Below are 21031 nucleotides of genomic sequence, written 5' to 3' on the forward strand. Positions count from 1 at the left end.
CCCTTCAGCGGCAGTGGGTTTGGAAAGGCGGTGCAGGGCGGAGGCCTCTGCATTCAGTCCCGCGGGCCCAGAAGGCCGCGCCCACTGGGGCGCTCCGGGCTCCATCCTCAGGGTCGACGCTGAGGGGACGCCAGGGCTCGGCGCAGGCGCCCGCAGCTGACCCGCGTCTATTTTTGTGCCTACACCAAAGTCACCCTCTAATCCCCCGCGGGGGTCCTGAGAGGGGTCGCGCACTTGCGGGCGGCCGCGCGTTGGGCGGGGCTGGCGGGGGCGCGGGGCGGGGCTGCGGCGCGTGCGTCACGGAGCAAGCGCTGGGTTGCGGCCCATCTGGACCGAGAGGCGCGGCTAGGCCGGCGGGGTCGCCCGCGAGCAGCCGCCGGCGCCTCCATTCATTCGCACGGCCCCGCCTCCCGCCGGCTGCAGCGGTTCGCGCGCTGCGTCGGAGGTGAGAGGCCTGGGCCGAGTCCGCCGCGCCCCCCGCCCGACTCGGGCCTGCGCAGGCCAGGTGCGCGGCGCCTCCATCTTGGGAGGGAGCCCGCCCGCCCCCTCCCGCAGACCCCGCGTCGCAGCTGCCGCCCCCGCCCAGCCGCAGCCCGCGCGTTCGCCGACCCGCAGGGCCCGTTCTCCGCTGCCCTGACGCCTCGCGTGCCTTTAGCCACCTGGGAACAGGTAGAGTACTCCCGCCCCACCCCCTCTTCGGGTCTTTGCAATTCTGTCCCGATTCGTTCTCTGCCGCCGGCGGCCTGCACCTCCGCAGAAGGAAGGAGGATGAAGTCCCGAGCCCCCGGGTGGTGTGCGGCTCGGGTGTGGATCCCATTTTCCCCGGTATTCCTTGGATAGGAATGGTGAAGCGTCTCACGGGCGGTTCAGCCTCGGGAAATTGGTTTGGGAATTGTCTCGGGAATAGACTGTACGATAACCACCTGATGCAGGTCCCCCCCCCCCGCCCCTCCAGAGGAAAACGCTCGGGGCGAGGATTTTTTGAGGGGGTTGGGGCAGTAGAGATGTGTTACTAGAAGATTACACGAGGGAAAGTTTTCATTGTGATTCAGAACCTGTGGACTGTTTATCTTTTTCCAGATTCCTGAGAATTTGGTAATTCTTGCTTCAGTTTGTTGTTGTCTTGTAAATACTATTTAAGTACCTAGTGGATTATACCCTTGCCATTGGGATTTTATCACTGCTTCACAGGAAGAGATTAACATCTGGAATGGAGGCTGTTGCATAATGCACACATTTGAGCCCTGGAGGAACTTCTCCAAAATGGATCTGGGTCTGGTGTGCCATACGCTTTTGTTTCTCAAATTTTGTGCACGTCATAGTTTGTACGGGTCATTTTTGTAAATTATATCTTGTTATCCTGCTATGAAGTATTTAGAAGGGGAAAGACTTTTAGTAATATGGGATGGAGTAGACTCATTTTAGTTTAGTTGTTTTTTTTTTAACCTTTGCTCGTTTAAAGTGGAGGACAGACAGAATGAGATGGTGAGAAACACCTGGGGAAAAGTCCGTTTGTAATGTGACAGCCAGCACAAAGAGAAGTAAACTTGGTAGTATTTTTACAGGAAGCTTGTAATTGTCATAGTATATTTGTTTTAAAATTTATGGTGAGGATTCGTTTGGGGCATTTAGAAACGTCTTACGTGAGTCGTAACATTGACTTTTCGCCTGAGTTACCATAAATTAAGGTGTTTTACCTGTGGATTTTAGATCCTGAAAAGTTTCCCGTTAGTCTCACCTTTGAAATACTGTTCAAATAATTACAAACAATATCAATTCTTTAATAAAGGAATACTATACATCAAGCAAAAGACTTAACTGATTTGGAGAAAATGAAACATTTAATAATTGAATGCTTTTGTGAGTAAAATTCCCCTGTCATTCCTTTTAAAATTAAACTTTTTTTCCTGTTTAGTCGGACTCTCCCACTAATTCTCTACAAACAAGTGGTTGATTACATGTTGTGTACCGTCCCTGGCACAATGTTGTGCTTCCCATCAATGACACGTTCTGTAAGGAGAATTACGGAGGCAGAGGGCCCCTGGACATTTAGAGATAAGTCTGTTAAGTGAAGATTGGCTGCTAGGAATTGCAGTGACTTATCTGTACTATGCTAGGTCCATGGGGAATGGGGTTATTTCTTGCGGCGAATTCAGCTTGGAATTAAACAGAACGTTACCTTGATTCCACTAATATACATGTTAGGTTCTCTGACTTGATACAACTGTATTTTATTGACTTGAGTTTGGAGGTGATTTGATGTGCTTTTTATCTTTATGGTAGCTTGAGATTTTTTTAAATTTAAATTTAAATTTTTGGTACCGGGGATCGAACTTGGGTCCTTGCGCTTGCGAGGCAGGTGGCAGAACCACTGAGCTAAATCCCCAGCCCCAATAGCTTGAGATTTTGAGCATTATTTTACCTATGATTGAGAAGTTAAAAAGGGAAAAAACCTAGTATTTTTCTCCATTAGCTCCCACCTGAATAGCCCTTCAGAACGCTTATTTATTTTTGGTACCGGGGATCGAACTCGGGACCTTTCGCTTTCGAGGCAGGTGCAGGAACCACTGAGCTAAATCCCCGGCCCCAGAACTCTTATTTATGTTATATTCAGTAATTGGTTTTAAAAATGCAAAAACATTTACTGTTTAGGAGTAATTAAAAAAATTGAATATTCAGGCACAGGTTGAACAGTATCTATCAGGGATTCTGTAGAAAGGATTGCCGGTTGGGTAGGAAGTTAAAATCAGCTTTCCTCTTCCCTCCCATTTTTACGATTTTATGATTCTAAGTGGAGAAAAGAAATGGTGTGATTATTAAGGGGATGTTTTCTTCACACATCATAAGCTTCTGCTTTTTTGTTTAATTCTTAATTTGTTATAAATTTGGCATGCCTCATTGGTAGAGGGCTATTTCACAGTTCTTTTGAAGATAAGATTACTCAAAGTTGAATTCATGAAGGGGAAGGTGTGATGATTGAAAGATAAGGAGAAGTTGATAATTTTTACTAAAGACATAAATATTGGATGGAATTTTAGATTTGCATATGAAAACTAAAGGTTTATGAATTCTGTACAGGGAACTATTCATTCAGCCTAAGCTATACTTTGGACTAGAAAGAAAATATCTACATCTAGATATAGATATAAATATCTTGGTTTGTGAGCACAATTTGTTCCAAAAACGTACTTGTAATCCAAAGCACTTGTATATCAAAGCAAATTTCCCCATAAGATATAACGGAAACTCAGATGACTCCTGAAAATATTCACATAATCTTGATTACAATATTGTAATACAATACAAAATAATAATGAAAATTCAAAAGATAAAGAAAAATAAATTAACCAGCACTTACCTTTGAAAACCTTTGTAGCTGGTGTGAGGGAGATGAGAGAGAGGAGGGTTATTGTACCTATTGGCTCAATGGAATCTTTTTCTTTCCATGCAACTTAAACAGTGAACCTGTCCAATGACACTTGCTTTTGCCTCCTTTTGAGGATGTCATGGAAATGTGACTTTGTGTTGTTAAACAAGTTGATCATTCTCACTGCTATAGCCTTATTTGGGTGGTGCTTTTCTACCCAATTTTGCACTGTTTCCCCACATTTTACATATCTCCCTGATCTTATTTAAAGTGAGGGATTCCTCCACCGTTTTCTCCTCTTCTGCAGACAAGATTTCCATAATGTCTTGCTGTTGGGAGATGAAAACCCACAATCCTTTGGGTAGGGCAGAAAGATAGGGAGAGGGAAGAACCATTGGCTCAATTGTGATCTTACGATGTTTGACACACATACTGCATACTTGTATTCAAGGCATTGTTTATCAAGTTAAGATTTATTAGAGATGTTTGGTTGTCTTGCAGAACATTCACAGAACAAATTACTTACAATCCACAATTTTACTGTATATTTACAGTATATTATATGATATAGGATGTGCTGAAGAGGGGTGTATTGAGTCTGTATGGACTTGACAAAATAACAACAGTTGAACTTGGTCTTGAGTAATAGATAAATGAGAGTTTGCCTTGGAGGTGTGGGCCATGAGAAATGTTCACACCAAACACTAAAGCCTGAGTTATGACTGGTATCATTGGATAGCAGTGAGGTCAGTTGAGTTGGCCCAGATACCGTGGTGGGTTGGAGCCTGGTTGTGATTAGATATGTAAAGGTTTTGGTCCATAGTGATGGGAAACCATTTTGGAAGGAAAAGAGTCGACAGGATGAGGGTTTTTAAAAAATCATTTTTAGATCTTTCTATTGCAGTTTAAAGGCTAAATTGGAATGAAGAAACCATTAGAAATCTCTGTGATAATCTGTGCAAGGCTCTGAATTGAGGTAGTGACAGTGGTGACAAAGGGCTAGATGTGGGGACTGGCTGAAGTAAAAGGCAACATCTGAGATGGAAAGAGCTATCTATGCCCTGGTGTCAGATTGGGTTCCAAAGGGCATCAGGACCTCTGTTACTTATGGATCTGAGAACTTAAGCTTTTCTGAGGCTTGCCTTCTTTAGCTGTAAAATGAGTGACAGAACATCCTTTGCAAGCTTATTAGAAATAATATATAAAATTCACTGCCTTCCAGGTGACAAGTGTTTAATAACAGTATAGCCATTTTTTTTTTGTAATGATGATGAATGGTTGTGACAATAAGGGAAAGGAATGATTGAATGTAAGATGATTCCAGCAGGTCTTGGTATGCAGTTTCCACTAGGGATGCTTCACAAACACTGGAAAAGAGGAAGAAGAATGGGCTTGGAGAGGGAGAAAAGTTAACTTCGGACCTGTTTTAGTTTTGAATTACTGAGGGAGAATCCAGGTAGAGATACAAGATACTGTCATATTGAAGTGAGCTGTTAGAAATATGAATGACCTGGAAAGAGTTCTAGGCAGACAGTATAGATTTGGTATATTTGCTGCCAAAGCGAGCACTAGACAATATAGATTTGGAAGCTACCAGTGTATATAGTTGGTTTGTGGAGCCACTAGACAAGATAACATTCCTAAGTAAGAACATCTTAAATATTGTGGATTAAAGTGTTAAAGATTCCTTAATGTCTGCCTACACAAAGGTTTTGAAAATATGAATTGGGAGTAGATCGGTTTAGTGGATTACATATACGAACTGTGCAGAAGAGAGGGTTAATTCTGTGAAAGAAACTTGAGATAGAAATAAGAATTGAGAGTATTGTCCTGAGTGTCCAGGAACAAGAGAAACTTTTAGATGGCAGGAGGTGGTCATTTGGCTCTGTCCTGTGATTCAGTCAAGAAGAGTGAAAATGAAAATAATTCAATTTGGGAGTTGGAATGTTATTGGGGGGCCTTAAGAGTAATCAGACTATATTGATAACAACAGGGCTAATTTGGGAGTGAATAGGAGTGAATAAAAAGTCAGTGAGTTTGATAAAGTATACTGCATAAATAAGGAGTTTGTACGTTAAAATCGTTTATACACATGTACCAGTGCTTGTAAGTTTGGAGTGGCCCAGATATACCTCATGACCTTATTCTGAGACTTAAATTAATAGTAATTAATTAATTAGGTTATTTACTTATTTGGTGTTTTTTAGATAGTTTCGCTATATAGTATAGCCTGGCCTTGAACTCATCATGTAGCACAGCTGGCCTCAACTCATCCTTCGGCCTCAGCATCCTGAGTGTTGGGATTACAGGGTTGTGCCACCATGCCCGCCCCCCCCAGTACTGAGGATTGAACCGAGGGCCTTTGTACTGAGCTACATTGCCAGCCTTTTTATTCTTATTTTGAGACAGGGACTTGTTAAGTTGAATTTACAGTCCTCCAGAGTGCTGGGATTATAGCATCATCATGCCTGTCATGCACCTGTTTTAAAATACAGTAACTGTAGCCAAGAGGATTATTATGCCAAACACAGATTTTTTTTGTTTTTGTTTTTTGAAACAGGGTCTTGCTGTGTAGTTCAGGCTGGCCTTGAACTCACAGTGTAGCCCGGCTGATCTCAGATTTGCAGCCATCCTCCTGCCTCAGCCTCCTGAGTGCTGGGATTACAGGCATGTGCCACCATGCCTGGCACACCTGCTGATTTTTAAAACTTACGTAATTCTTTGCAGAATTAGGAAATTGAACCCAGGGCCTTAGCACTGAGCTACCTTTGCAGCCTCCTCTCTCTTTTTCAAATTTTAAGACAGGGTCTAAGTCACTAAGTTACCCTGACTGGGCTTAAACTTGGGATCCTCCTGCTTTCCTTCCAAAGTACTAGAATTACAAACATGTATCATGTTGCTTGCTTCCTACTAATTTTAACAAAGCCTTGCAGAGTTAGGTATACAGTAAAGAAGCCAGGAATAAAGAATTTTAGATAAATTTTCTAATGTTGAAATGGGTGAAATTTTATGTATCCATTTAAGTAATTCTTTTTTTTTTTTTTTTGGTACTGGGGATCGAACTCGGGTCCTTGCACTTTTGACGCAGGCGATGGAACCACTGAGCTAAATCCCCGGCCCAATAATTCTTATTTATTGTTATTTTCTTCTTGAAACTTATAAACTGCTACTTTGAGATTATAAATAGTGCTCATTAATCTAGGCCATGAGATATTACTGTTGTGTGTCCTAGAGGCAGATGTGCGGATTTCTTTGGTGTAATGCAGTATGTATTAAGGTCAAGTAGAAGCTTTGGCTCAAAGCCCATTTCTATTTCTTTCTTTTTTTTAGATCATCTATTAATTTATTGCTAGACTTTTGTGGGTATATTTGAGGAGTGAAGAGGCATTCTCTGTATCCTGCTTTTATTGTACAAGTAGTAAGATAAGGGTTTATTCTGCATTCCTTGGTGAATTATAAATTATCTATTCATAACCTTTTACTTATTTGCTTATGTTTTAGTTTTTTAAAAACCATTGCATTATTTGTCTGTAAAAGAGTATTAGCTTGGGCCGGGGATTTAGCTCAATGGTTTTGCCGCCTGCCTCGAAAGCGCAAGGTTTTGAGTTCAATCCCTACTACCAAACCAAACCAAACCAAACAGTATTAGCTCTTATGAGTCATGGGTCATATTGATTATAATTTGCTTCTGATTTTTCTTTTTAAAATATTTATTTATTTGAAACAGTCTTGGTGTGTAGTTCAGACTGACCTTGAACTTACTATGGATGGTCCTCCTGCTTCAGTCTCCTGGATGTTGGGATTACAGGCATGCACCACCATTTTTCTGTTTTTAGAGACAGGCTTTTGTTTTGTTTTGTTTTGTTTTTAAAGGATCTTGCTTTGTTGCCCAGGATGGTTTCAAACTCCTTGGCTCAAGTGATCCTTCTGACTCGGCCTTCTCAGTAGCTGAGATGAGAGGCACATGGCACTGTACCTGGCACAAATGCAAACATTTTAATATATATTCAGCAATTAGTTGCAGAGTTTTCCTCAGCTTATATATCCTTTTCCTCTGCATGTTCTATATGTTCAAGTAATGTGCCCATGATTACACAGCTAGTGATCCTGTCAGTTTAGCTCAATAGCACACACCCTTAACCATGTCTTACATGACCTTCATACTTGCAGAACCCTACGTCATCTGACTGAGTTTGCTTTTGAAGCTCTGTGGCAGAGTAAATGCCCGGTACCTTCATGTTTGAATGAACTCTTACCTAGGAGTATTCTCCTGGACATGAGGACTGAATTAAACCTTCAGTTAGAAAGAACACTCGAGAGACTCCACTAGTAAATAGTAAGCAGTGTTGAACCACCTTGTTCTAAGATGCCATACTTTTAGCCACACTATTGTGATTGAGAGAATGGACATCAGAGTTCAAATGCTAGCTCTGCTGCTTACTAGTTGAGTGCCCTGGAGCAAGTTACTCAGCTGTTTTGTTTCTTAGTCTCCTTATCTGCCAAGTGAAAAAGAATTAAAAGTACACACCTTATCAGTTTACAATAACAACAGGAAAAAAATTGAGGTGAAGTGTTTATAATAGAACCTGGCACATAGTCCACTCACTATTGGTTTAGTTAGTGTTACTTTAAGAATGGGTTTGCGGGCCGGGGATTGCAGGCCAGTGGTTCCAGCGCCTACCTCGCAAGCACAAGGGTCCCAAGTTCGCTCCCCGGTACCAAAAAAAAAATAGGTGTGCTTCCTACTTGAAATAAGAGGCAACAGGTATGAATCATGTTTACATTTCTGTCCATTGCCTACAAACTACTGGCAGTTCTTACCCATACGTAATTAAATCTTTCTTCTTTCACACAGGTTGAAAAGGGATTGCCAAGCAGTGTTGAGGCCACCGGAGATTTGGATAGTTGTAGCAGTCTGTTGAGTTATTTCATTTTTGCACACTAAACATTTCAGCTTTCAGAATGGAGGTGAGTAGTTGGATGAATCTAGGATATAGAGCCTTGTGTGGAGGGCTAGCAGAGTGTCAGGTAAGTTCTGAGATAGGAAATCAGTTGAGTTGATGTAATGCAGGGCCTGTGTTAGGAAAGCGAGTGATGGTAGCAAGAAAAAGAAGGGAAGAATCAAGAGAAAAATCATAATAAGGTTCAGAAACAGGCTTTCTGTGTACAGGGTTGAAAGCATTGCTGATTGTGTTGCCTGATGCCCAACTTGTTCTCCCTGTTGCAGTAGCAGTTGTAAGAGGTAGGATCATGACTTGGACAGGTTGAGATAATTGTATCTTCTCTCTAAAGCCCCTAAACAATAGCAATAACCTATGGGAAGTGTGCAGTAATCTAGGAACTGAACATGTAAATATGTTCTCCTCTTTTTAGAATATAGTAATCAACAATAAATAGGAAAAATCACAGTGATAGAAATTTGTTTTTCAACTTCATTTTCAATGTTTCTTAACAGCATATTCTTGTTTTCAAATGTGTAATTCCCCAAGAGAAAAAGGGTACAATTATTAAAAGATGGATATCTTCAAGCTCTTATGTAAGAGTTGCCTTGTTTTTATTCAGGTTACCCAGAATTAATGAGCTTACTGTTTACTTCATAAATTAATTTGGACACTTTTTACATTCACTCCATTCTGTGACAGTTTTTTGATGATTTGGCTTGAGGCTACATTAAACTTTCTCAGTCATGTAGAATCTAGTTAGGCCTTTCGGTTTATCTCATGGGCAGAGCATAAAGTACTTGACAAAATTTGATCTGACAGCCTTACACTTACATAACATAGAACAGAAGCTTAAAAACAACAAAAAGAGGGAGAATTGAGAGATTTGTTTTAGCAGCGTGTATCTCTTACCCCTTCCATTGCCTCTCTAAACTGGAGCAAAACCATCATAACAGTAGTAGTTATGTAGCCTTAAATTCACCAGGAGTTTGAAAAACTCATTAGAAGAACTTAGACGTGAAGGTCTTTAGGCTTATCCTGTCCAATTGTGTCATGTTACCAGTGGGAGTACCAAAGCCTGAAGAGAAGTACAGCACTTGTCTCCAGTAATAAAGGTAGTTAGAGCAGAGCTGACCTAGGAACCAGGGTCACAGCCAATTCCAGCACTATTTCTGGTATAATATGAGAAGAGACTATGTAAGAATAGTTTATCATTATGTTTGTAATTTTACAAACATAAATTTTATATAACCATGACAAAATCTGGTGATATTTGATTTTACATATTGAATAAAAATAATTACATTGGGAGGTATAGCTCATTGTTCTGGCTCTGCTAGTGGCATGATGTGGTCTGGTCTCTTAAACACCAAAGCTTTGTTGTTTGGTCGATAAAACATTACTGCTAGTTATTTCTGGTTCTTTCACTGTCCTTTAAAATGAATGAAATTTAGCATTGAGGGTGATTGGTAACAAAGTAAGGGATTTAATTAAGGACAGGTGTGTGTGTGAAGGCCTCTGGAGTTAGGGAAATAATTTTTAATTTTTTCATATTAAGAATGATGATAAATATTATTTATTTGTTTGTTTGTTGAGACAGAATCTTGCTATATAGTTCCAGCTGGCCTTGAGCTCACTATGTAGTCTAGGCTGGCTTCGAACTCAACAGCAATCCTCCTGCCTCAGACTTCAAGTGATGGGATCACAGGTGTGTGCTACCATGCCTGGCTATTATAGTTGTTTTTAAACTGTATTTAGAAATCACAGTTTCTTGACTTTCGTGGGAAAGCCTTTATTATTTCCTCATAATATTCAAAATTAACCATAAATCATTACTGAAAGAAGTGAAGCAATTACAGGCTTTCCCACTCTTTGTAGTTTTTTTTCTTCACAGATAATTGTGTGTATGTGATAATTTACATACCTCCACATTCACTCATTGCAACTACTGTATTTAAAAAATAAGGATATAGACAGGCTGAAAATGAGCCAAATAAGTTATACCAAAGAACAGTGAATCAAAAGAAAGCACCACAGCTATACTACCATCAGAAAAATTTAAATACAAAGGGAAAAATGATTATAAAGAATGAAGAAAACCCACAACCTAGGATTGGGGATTTAGCTCAGTGGCACCACGCCTGCCTTACAAGTGCAAGGTCCTGAGTTTGATCTCCAGTACTGGAAAAAAGAAAAAAGAAAAAGAAACCCCACAACCTTATTTAAAAATTGGGATAACTTATAAGGAAGGTATAGTCATCACAAACTTGTAGGTGTCTAATAATGTAGCCTCAATATATAATATATGTATTATATAATATACATTTTATATAATATACATTATGTACATTATAACATATATCAAAGGAAAGTTTATGAAGTTCTGGTTGCTTCAGAATATGAATTAATGTACATATGTTTATCTGAGCCACAATTAATTTGATTCTTCACAGGAACTTTAGTTAAAATAGCTGGTAATGTTAACTCTATAACACCCTATCTAAATAGATATTAAAATATAGAATAAATCTAAAAGTTATCACAATAGTTAAAACAGTTGGTCTCAAGAAGCAAGGTAAACCGAAAGAAACTCATCTGACCCATCTATGTTTCCAGCCCTGCCTCCTCCTTGCCTACAGCAAAGGCCATTTAGGTCCAGACCTACCCACACTGCTAAGAACAAGCCAGACTCAGGTGAGAAATAGTGACCTCTCTGATCAGCGAACACCTGTTCACTCAGTGCTGTTAATGTCACTACCCATAAAATTTGACATCTTCATTCTTCTGCCTTGTTCTTACCAGTCTCCTTCCAAAGGCTTTAATCTTGGCTCCTGATAATGCTGTTTAATAGCTAGCTACTGGACTTCTGAGCAATCCCTGACCTCTGGTCTGTGTGCCCCACCTGCTAGGTGAGATAGCCCATTTTCTTCAGCTTCAGTATGGCCATATCAGTGAAAGGTTACAGAAATCGACCTTAGAAACAGTAGTTATTGGACAGAAAGAGCTGTCTCTGTCAGCACTGTAGTGGGTCAAATCCCTTGGCTTCTGCCCTGTTGCTGTGGATGTAGATCTAGGGCCAGTGCCTGCCAAGATACCCGAGTGCACCTGCCAATCTTCATGCTTGACAGCCACAGCACTGGAACTCTACACTAGTTCCAGACCATTGGTGACTGATGTATGTGTCACCTTGGCTTCCACCACATCTACTGTCTAATCTATCACTCATTGGAAAGTTATTCAGGTTCTTTAAATTCATAACATTTGCAAAACATTTACCCCATGCCAAACCTGACCGAGATGCCACAGGAGATCACAACATGAATGAAACCTTTTTTGCACTAAGGCCCTAGAATAGGAAACTACTGTAATACCAGAAAGACACATTGGCAGTGAACCCATATGTAAATGTCTGCTATGAGAGTGGTTTTTTCTCATCCTTAGACTTTAAGCCATGGTTTAGAAGATGCACATGTTATTTCCTAAACATTATTCTATACATTTCCATCAGTGTCTGGGAAAACACTTTCAATTGCCATTTTATTTAAATAATAATTAGTGGGCTACAGCTTTAGCTCACTGGCAATTTTCAAAGCAAAAAAAAAAAAAAGTATATAAGGCTATGGAGGTGGGCCACTGTGTGTTGGTGCATTTCCAGTGTGTGTGTGTGTATAATTTTTTTTTTTTTGGTACCGGGAATTGAACACAGGACCTTGCTTTTGCGAGGTAGGCGTGGGACCACTGAGCTAAATCCCCAGCCCTCAAAGCAATATTTTTGAATGCTGTGGATGTGCCTGCCTTCTGCTTAAAATGGACCCTGTTCAGTGACAGTCTTGGCAGCTTACAGACTTCTATCTCCCACATCATAGGCTTCTTACCAGGCCCAACATCTATGATGCAAAAGAGACAGAAGTGCTCCCTCTGCTCATAGTTACAGTTATTTGCATCCAGGACTCTTTGGATCTCCCTCAGCATGTCCCTGGAATCCATGGAACTAGTGGTTTTCATTCTGCAAGTGAAGAGGTTTTGCTTTGTTTTCATACTTTTGTTTGGCAGGTACATTGCAACGTCTTACGAGTTTTGAAGTTAATTGACCAAAAAGATTAGCAGAGCCTCAACATTGAACCTGGGACGGTGGTATAGCTTCTTGGGAGAGGCTGGGGGATGGAGGTGGGCCACTGTATGTTGCAGTTCCAATGTCGTGGCTGGTAGTAAAAGTGCTACCATTGGTATTGGCTCTTGGTAAGTGGATGCCAGCCTGGGTAGTTGCACTGCTGATAATTTGGATTAAAGAAACTGGTGTTCTCTGATCACACATGGTGCTGCCGTCCTTCAAATGATGAATCACCAAGCACCTCTCTGCAGTAGGTCTCTTATCGCAAAAGTAAGAGTTTTCTACCATCATTCCAACAAATTCTGTGCTGCTGCTATAGGGCATGGCAGGGCTTTTCTTGGATTGAGGAGTATCTGCTTGGTCAGAATTACTTGGGATTCCAAGTATGGAATTGGCTGTAACAATTTTCTTGCCCTTGACAGCTCTTGCAGATTTCTTAGAGGGAATTTTATCTTCCTTGAGGTCATAATTTCTGGTGCTCTTCGAATACTTCTTTGGATGGGGAACAGCTGAAGGAATAGCTGATCCAGCATAGTCAGTGTATGGTCTGAGTCCTGCTGCAGGACAAGCTTGTCTGTACTTTGTGGCCAGGAGCCCAGCCAGTGCTTTTTCACTGGGGCTGCACCTTAGCAAGTAAAAGGCGCCTGCTAGCACTGGAGTGAGAGTCTAGTTCAGATTTTCTCCCCAGCAAAAAATAGGTAGCTGAGTTTTCATTGTATTTCCTTTCTGAAAGAAGTCTGTGAAATTCTTTTTTTTTTTTTTTGGTACCAGGATGAAACTCAGGACCTTGAGCTTGGGAGGCAGGCGGTGGAACCACTGAGCTAAATCTCTGGTCCTGTTTTCTCAGTTTTGATGACTTCAAACAACTGTACTATATTTGGATGATTTTAAATCTTCATTATTTGTACTTTTCTCTGCAGCTTCTGGAGTCTTAATGCACTCATTGAAGTTTTGTCATTATTCTTATGGCAACCTCAGTGCCTGTGATGACATGTCTAGCTAATTTGTCTTTTGCATAGTTCCCCTTGGGGAGTGTTTTCAACAGTCTGTATTTTCCTATTTGGATTTCTTCTGCACAGGAAGCCATTGATTTTGTAATCACTCCAGAGCACCCTGTTTTGAGGTATCTTCTTGTAGCCTGTCTCCACCTGAGGGATGGAACATATTTGTCCGTTTCCTGATCGTTATCTCCAAAGTCTAGTTGATAGTCTTCTTCAAATGTTTTAAGAGAATAAAGGTAATCTAAATCTATTCTAAGTAGCAAAATAAATATCTAGTAAATGATAAATATAAGCTAATACATACAATAAATAATAAATATAAACTAATAAATATCTCTTGCTATCACTGGCAAGATTAGGATAGGGAAAGTAGGGAAGTGAAAGGGAGGGGAAGGAAGTGAAGTGGAAGGAAGAGAAGCAGAGAAAAGGGAAGGAATGAGAAGACAAGGAAAGAGTTGGAAGTAGAAAGGGGAAAGTAGATCTAAAAATAACCACAAAAGCCTTTTACAGGAAAAGATGCTTGCCCAGTTTCAATTATCCATCTGGGTAAGACTAAGTGTTGAAGACAGATGAGTAGTCTCCTTTATTTCTTGGATTATCATTCTCAAATCTACCATTGTCACTTCCGTCATAAGTGTACTGCAGCATAAAGAGATGGGGGGAGGTGAAGGATTGGGGCAGGGAGTGAATGGTAAAAGAAGAATTAGATGTGTTATATACTTACACCAACTTTCTATGATAAATGTAATCATTTTGTACTGCCAACATGTATCAGTAAAAAAAATATTTTTTAAATGGTTATATAAAATCTCAGAATCAAAACTTTGGGTTCAATTTACACAAATTTCCTGTTAAATTGCTGTGAGAATTTGGATTGAGGATACAATAATGCATTAGCCAGACTCCTTGGGTTGCAAGCAACAGAAAAAACTCAGGCTAGTTTAATTGAAGAAAGGAATTTATTTTCATAGATTGCTCAGTTCAAAATCAAAGAAAGAACTTTGAAAATAAGCACCAGAGTTGTTCATAGCAGCAACTAAGTTCAGCCTCTTTAAAACACCAATGGGTTAAATAACATTGCTTCTTATTTCCCTTACATTACTTTTTAAAGATACTTTGGGATAGACATTTTAATGTGCCTGTTTCTTGGTTGGGAGATGATGAATACTTTGACAACACCAAGAAATACATGGTATAGTGCAGAGAGAATTCCTAAAGTAGGAGAGAGGTGCTATTACCAGAAGAGGAATGGCTGTGGAGGAAGATCCTCAACAGATGTTAGTTACAAAAACAGCAGGGTGGAAGGTGTCCATTAAATGTCCACATACATATATAATATAATGATTTAAAACAGGGCTGATTTTTAAAAAGTAAATTTGTAGCTTTTGTACATCTGTTGCCACAGCCCAGCTTGAACATTTATATCATTCCAGAGTTTCCTTGTGTCTTTTCTAGTTACTTTTATGTTGTAATATGTTTATATGCATATTGATATGTTCTGTATAAATATACAGAGTCTGCCAAAAAGTGTATACACACTTTAGGAAAAGATAAACTTGTATAAATGTTTTAATACTAAATTTATTGGGACATCAAAGTTAGCTTTGGCCTCTACAATTAGAAGAGGGTGCTCAAAGTTCATTAGCTTGCAGACATTTATTATTTTTCTTTTCCTGAAATGTGTATACAGTTTTTTGGTGGCGTCTGTATTTTTATTGAAGTAAGTATTCATTTCCATTTCACTGCCTATCTTTAATACAAATGAATAAGTTTTTTTTTTTGACATACATAGTTAAGTCAGCAGATTGAAATTGTCTTTGGTATAGAAAAGTCTTACTACAATAAAATATGGCAATATTACAGAAGAACTTTTCTGTATGTATAAGGAAGATGGCACTTCATATTCTGAACAGTGTTGTTCCATGTTGCTTGTTAAAGAGGATGGCATTCCCTGTGGATTTGTTGGATAATTGCAGTCATGAGGAATTGGAAAATTCTGCTGAAGACTACATGTCAGATTTAAGATGTGGGGATCCTGAAAACCCAGAGTGTTTTCTTCTTCCCAATACTACGGTAAGGCAGTCTGCTCTGGTTTTTTTCTGATGTTTTAAGTCCGGTTTATACATGAAACCAACATTGTGTTTTAAAAAATAATTTTATCGTGTTAACCATTCAGTTTTGAAATTATATATAAAAAGTTTACCAGTTTTGCTAAGAGTAGTTACCACATTAGAGTTAATTAAATTTTCTTTCAATTTGGGATATGTAAGTTCAGAAATTTCTTTTTAATTAGAAGAATGAGCCAAATACTAAATTACATTTTGTGGCATTAATCTTTATTCCCTTTTTTGAAAATGGTAAGGAATCAAAACTTCTAGTCAGTTGTGATATATTGTGATAGCACGATATTAGACTTGGAATCTTTAGACTTCCACTGTGAACTGAGGTAGGCAAATCCCTTAACCTCTCCAGCCCTCAGATTTTCCTTCTGGAAATGGTGTTGATCTAAAAGATTTGTAAAGTCTTCTCAAGCACCAATATTTTATATCGTCTGACTTATAATATTGTCTCTGAATGAAGAGTACATGTTGGATTAGTGAAGCCTATTAAAGTATTGCATGTATCTCGCTGGAAAAATGAATTTACTTAACTGGCTTCTTTTACTCGAAAATGGAATATGTCCCCTTCATGTACTCCAAATAAAGATGATAAACTATAGTTGATTTTCAGTGACTTTATAGATGATAATATGGCTTTTGTTTTTATTTAGTCATGTAGCCAGAACATAATATATATTGACATATTCATCTCTCCAACATAATAAAATTCTTCCAAAAAAGGAAATCTACCTGATTTTACTATTATTTTAGGGACTAGGGAGACTGTCACCTTGAAATGAAGTTGTAAAATTAAAATTAATGTAGGAAAAATGTAATATTTGGGTAAACACTTTGATATTTTTATTATGTGTTATCTTTTTCAATTTCTTTTAAGACTTTTATTTTGATTAGTACATGTTTCTAGTATGTTTTGTATTTTCTTAACTAATCTTTAATCAATTGTCATTTCAGATTCCTATTAGTCTGTCAAATGTAGGCTTTGTACCTCTTTATGGTGGCGATCAGACCCAGAAAATTCTTGCTCTTTTTGCTCCTGAGGATTCACTCACAGGTCTCTTTTTTGCTTCATTTTTGTAAATTGAGGAGCTTTTCAAACCACTAGAATTTATTAAGAGGGTAACTACAGGAAGGAATTCATTTTTTTAAGACTTTATTTCAAATTATAAGTTTAGAAAGATGTAATTTTTGTTTGTTTTGAGACAGGTCTTGCTATGTAGTTCAGGCTGGCCTTGAACTTGCAGCGATCCTCCTGTCTTGGCCTCCTGAGTGTTGGGATTATAGGTGTGTGGCACCATGCCTGAAAAAAATGTAATTTTTTATTTCTTAAAATCAAATGTTGAATGAATAAAACAAAATAAAAATGGTATAAATGGGGCCACATTGTATTACAAGGTATGGGTATATTAAGAGAAGCAATATAACCTTACTAAATTATAATACTGTATACATTAACCTTAAGACTTAAGTGTTAATGATTGTTTATTCTGTTTTAGCTGTGGCTCTTTACCTTGCTGATCAGTGGTGGGCTATTGATGATATTGTGAAAACATCTGTTCCAGCTAAAGAGGGACTTAAGCAGGTAACAAACACTTATAATTTAATGTTTCCTATAAACAGTGATAGTCTTTGAAGTTATTGAACTCTTCCGCATTTTAATATGATTGCCTTATATTAAACCCCTGGAGTTTTGGTCTTATGATGAAACCAGCACTCAGGTTGGGTTTCTTCTATTTTATGACTCTGAAAGTATTTGAGGAATTGGGTGAAGAAAACTGAACACCTGTGTGTTAGGTGAGCTTCTGATTTTCTTATTTGGTAGAGGAAATGCTAGTCCACTTGGTGTGGTTGCTAAGCTTCCATGTCACTGGAGAACATAGACCAAGAACCCTTTATTAGTTGGGCCTCCTCTGGCTGAGATACAGTGTTTGAAACAGAAGAGTGACCAGGTTCAGACAGAGCAGAAGCCAACTGACTCTTGTGTTATAAGAGGGACATAGGTTTGCGTATTAGAGCTATAAGAGCTCAAGAGGGGTCTTTACGCTGTGGTTAGAGAGTAGGCAGGACAGGAGGGGAAAAACCTATAGAAACCAAGATGGTAAATATTAGAGTAGGCAGGGCAAAGTAGAAAAGTGTAGACGTCTTTGGTCACAGAAAGACTGTGATGTATAGTACAAGTGGAAGAATAGGACACTTGGCTTGGTTGAGGTGCATCATGCTTTTCTTATGAAGAATACTAAGCATTACTATTGCTTAATAGATGCAGAGATCTATGTTAATTAACCCTTTGAGGAAGAGACCTTGCTGAGGGGGAATAGAGTTAACAGATAAGAATATGTATACTAATATTCTTTCTTTAGGAGGTTTCTAGGATAGGGCAAGTCTATAAAAACTTGTCAGATCTTGAAGGTGTCAGCTATTTCCGTTCACTTCAGTGGGCAAATTGAGCCAATCAGAAAATTTCTAGAAACTTTGAAATCCAGGATAGGAAAGTAGGAATCTTGCAGGTTACCGGAATGTTCTCATTTCTTCCCTTTGAGTTTGGAACTTCAAAAAAAAAAGATCAAACTTAAAGGGAGGAAATGATAGAAGGATAGTAATATACTTAGTAGTATTCCTTCTGGATATTGTATTCATTATTGAATGTGCCTTGAGATTCCAGAGCAATGGATCCATCTCACAGACTGGGAGAATGTCCACCTGGATATCTACCAGCCTGATAAAGAACTTCAAACAAACAATTAAAGGGCAGGAGGGAATTAAAATCTCACATACTGAGCTGCATAGCTATGGCAAGACTTTGAAAAACAACAAAAAAATCCTGCATAAAGCTGTCAAATGGGAGGAATGGATTAGCAATAGAAGGCTGTAACTTGCTCTCAGGAACAGCTGTTAGCTGAAGGAAGCGTTCAGGTCCAGAAGGTAAACATACTGAGGTGTTTAAGTGTGACTGAAATTTGGACATTTGGCTGGAACGTTAGAGGACAGAGAAGGAGAAATCTTGTTTTTTTTTTTTTTTTTGGTACCTGGGATCGAACTCAGGACCTTGCATGCTTGTGAGGCAGACGCCAGAACCACTGAGCTAAATCCCTGGCCTGAGAAGGAGAAATCTTAACAACAGTTTGGGTAGCCTCTCCTCCTCACCCTAACAAACTATGAAATCCCCAGATATGGATTACAAAAGGAGAAGTCAGGACCAAAATAAAATTGTTTGAATTCCTACAATAAGTCTCCTTCAGCCTAATTACTTTGTAACAACATTCCCACTTAGAAGTAGGAAAAATCTGTGAAAGGAGACTGTTACTCTAGTCCAATCCTTGCCAATAAGGAAAAATTGATTGGTAAAGTCACAGGAAGGAATAATCATTCTTCCACTAAATAAACACATGACCGTAGCTAGTGACTTTGTTGTTATAAACCTTATTTCCCACTGTCTCATAGTTGTGGTAAAATTAAAAAGAGATAATAAAGGTAATAATCCTGTGCCTAGAGCTCAGTTACATGGAGGGGGAAGTCCTCAGTCACATACTGTGAAACTTTGTCCCTTTTCTGTCCTGATACCTCACCTATCACCATTTTTGGAGGGAACCATAGACAGCCAGCTTACCAATTTTGCATGTCACAGCACTGAATGGAGGAACTAATGTGTGGAAAGCAGAATGAAGAAACACAGAGCAGGATCTAATATGATGGAATTAAGTAAGAATAAATGTGTCATAATACCTATAAGGTTCCAAGATAGCTGTGCATGTCTCCTATGAGAACGTAATTGAAACAGCAGCACATGTGGAAAAGACTTGGGCTTTATGTAAATAGAAATAAAATGAAAACGTTAATTTTCTCCAGAGACATCGCATTGCCTCAGCAATATTTTCAGCGTTTATTTCTATAATGCCCATGTGCCAGATAAGAAAGATACTAGGGATCTGAAGCCCTTCCACAGGATAAGAGAGGAATGGCAGGAGCCCCCCAGATTTCATTTGGTCAGCCTTTTCCTTCACTTGTTTCATTTTTCAGCTTTGGTATGAAATTCAGAAGGCAATCTTCCATCCTCAAATATTGGTAGAATATCAAAGTATATTCTAGAATATCAGAGTATCAAAGTATAGTCTTTGGGAAATAGGTTTCAGCAGCAGCCTGAGGAAGAATTTCATGTTGGTCAGAGGTGTTCAAGGAAGGAATGGGTTGCCCTGTCCATTGGTGCCAGTCAGCTCTGTCATGGCCCTTATTGTCTGGTATGGGAGATCCCTCGCCAGGGACATTTTTGAGAGTAGTTTGTGAATAAAGTTAATCCTTTCTCTCTCCACTCAACTAATCAGAAAGCGAACCTGTTTTCCCTTCAGGGGATTTGGAAGAAAAAAGACTACGTACAGAACTCTTGTTTTTAGCATGAAAGATGTCTCGAGAAAAACTGATGTCAGAAGGCTGTGGGTATTGGTGGGGTTCCTGTGACCATGTGGCCCTGTGTGCAGAAAGTGAGGCTCTGTTTCTCGTCTGTGGCTGCCCCAAGTCATATGTTTCACTAGACTTTCCCAGTATCGCTGTCCTTGCTCATCTGGTTTAGTAGAGGGGTGTTCAGATGGGTGAGATGGGATATTCCTATAGTTAGAGCAAAGACAGGACTGTTAAATGAACATTTCACTTGAAAAAAGAAAGACAGAGCCTTTCCCAAGGGTATAATTACAGCTTCCTTCAGCAAATGAGGTAATTGTTCTTAAAGTCTCCAGAGTATTGTGCTAGCCCCTTTTTTTTTTTTAATATGGAAACTGGAAAAGGATGAAGAGTTGAAGCAGGATGCATAGAGGGGGCTATGGTAGGGCTGGTGAGACCTTGGATCTGAGCAGATGAAAGTATGAAGAGGACATGAGCATGAAGGAGGTGCTGGGTGAGCGAGGAACCTGTTTTTGCTTGTGTTAGACTTCAGAGAGGCACTATTCCATGCATAAAATATGTCTATGGAAATGGTGTGAAAGATCGGTTCATCTCTGTGATAATGAAATGTTTTATAATCACTTTGAATGCACCAAGGGTGCTCTGAATGCCCTGTGAGGCATGGGAGCAGGAGCAGAGTGAAGAACCTTCCCTGTTGGCTGCCTATGGTAACTGCTGTGCCTGCTGTTTGCCTCTCTTTGTAGGTGAGCACTCTTGGGGAGAGAGTGGTTCTGTATGTTCTGAATCGCATTATTTATAGAAAACAGGAAATGGAGAGAAATGAGATCCCATTCCTGTGTCATAGCAGTACTGATTATGCTAAAATTCTGTGGAAGAAAGGAGAGGCCATTGGGTTTTATTCAGTTAAGCCTACAGGTGAGTCTTTTCAAGTTACTTAAACTGTATGTTATAGAAATCTCCATTTTAGAACCCCCTGAGTCATTCTCTATTGAATTAAACTGTAGAATGTAAATTGAGGTGATTATACTTAGTATTTCTTGGGAGTACTTTGATGTCCTATGAAAGTGAAGATTGTTAGGGAAGTCCCTTGGAAAAAAAACAAC

General features: G+C 39.3%; 1 protein-coding gene and 1 pseudogene across 9 annotated transcripts in view; one reads left to right on the plus strand and one right to left on the minus strand.

Annotated features, from left to right (window-relative positions):
- Positions 1-291: 291 nt before the first annotated feature.
- The window catches only part of LOC147821222 (soluble lamin-associated protein of 75 kDa), a 59883-nt gene continuing 39143 nt past the window's right edge, over positions 292-21031 (plus strand). Inside the window, exons 1-7 of one of the 9 annotated variants that reach the window (XM_087201241.1) lie at positions 324-445; positions 8223-8335; positions 13498-13655; positions 15358-15492; positions 16491-16590; positions 17033-17118; positions 20672-20843. In XM_087201241.1, coding sequence (XP_087057367.1) covers positions 15361-15492; positions 16491-16590; positions 17033-17118; positions 20672-20843 — 490 coding nt within the window. In that variant the 5' untranslated portion in view covers positions 324-445; positions 8223-8335; positions 13498-13655; positions 15358-15360. Of the gene's footprint in view, positions 670-6831; positions 8336-13497; positions 13656-15333; positions 15493-16490; positions 16591-17032; positions 17119-20671; positions 20844-21031 lie in introns of those variants that run through there. The other 8 variants (XM_087201240.1, XM_087201235.1, XM_087201237.1 and 5 more) reach the window with 8 other exon arrangements.
- LOC147821223 (MAP/microtubule affinity-regulating kinase 3 pseudogene) lies at positions 9138-14447 on the minus strand (annotated as a pseudogene).

The sequence above is a fragment of the Heterocephalus glaber genome, unplaced genomic scaffold, assembly GCF_053883595.1.
Source record: "Heterocephalus glaber isolate CG9 unplaced genomic scaffold, H.glaber_assembly_v1.0 deba00001758, whole genome shotgun sequence".
Lineage (NCBI taxonomy): Eukaryota > Metazoa > Chordata > Mammalia > Rodentia > Bathyergidae > Heterocephalus > Heterocephalus glaber.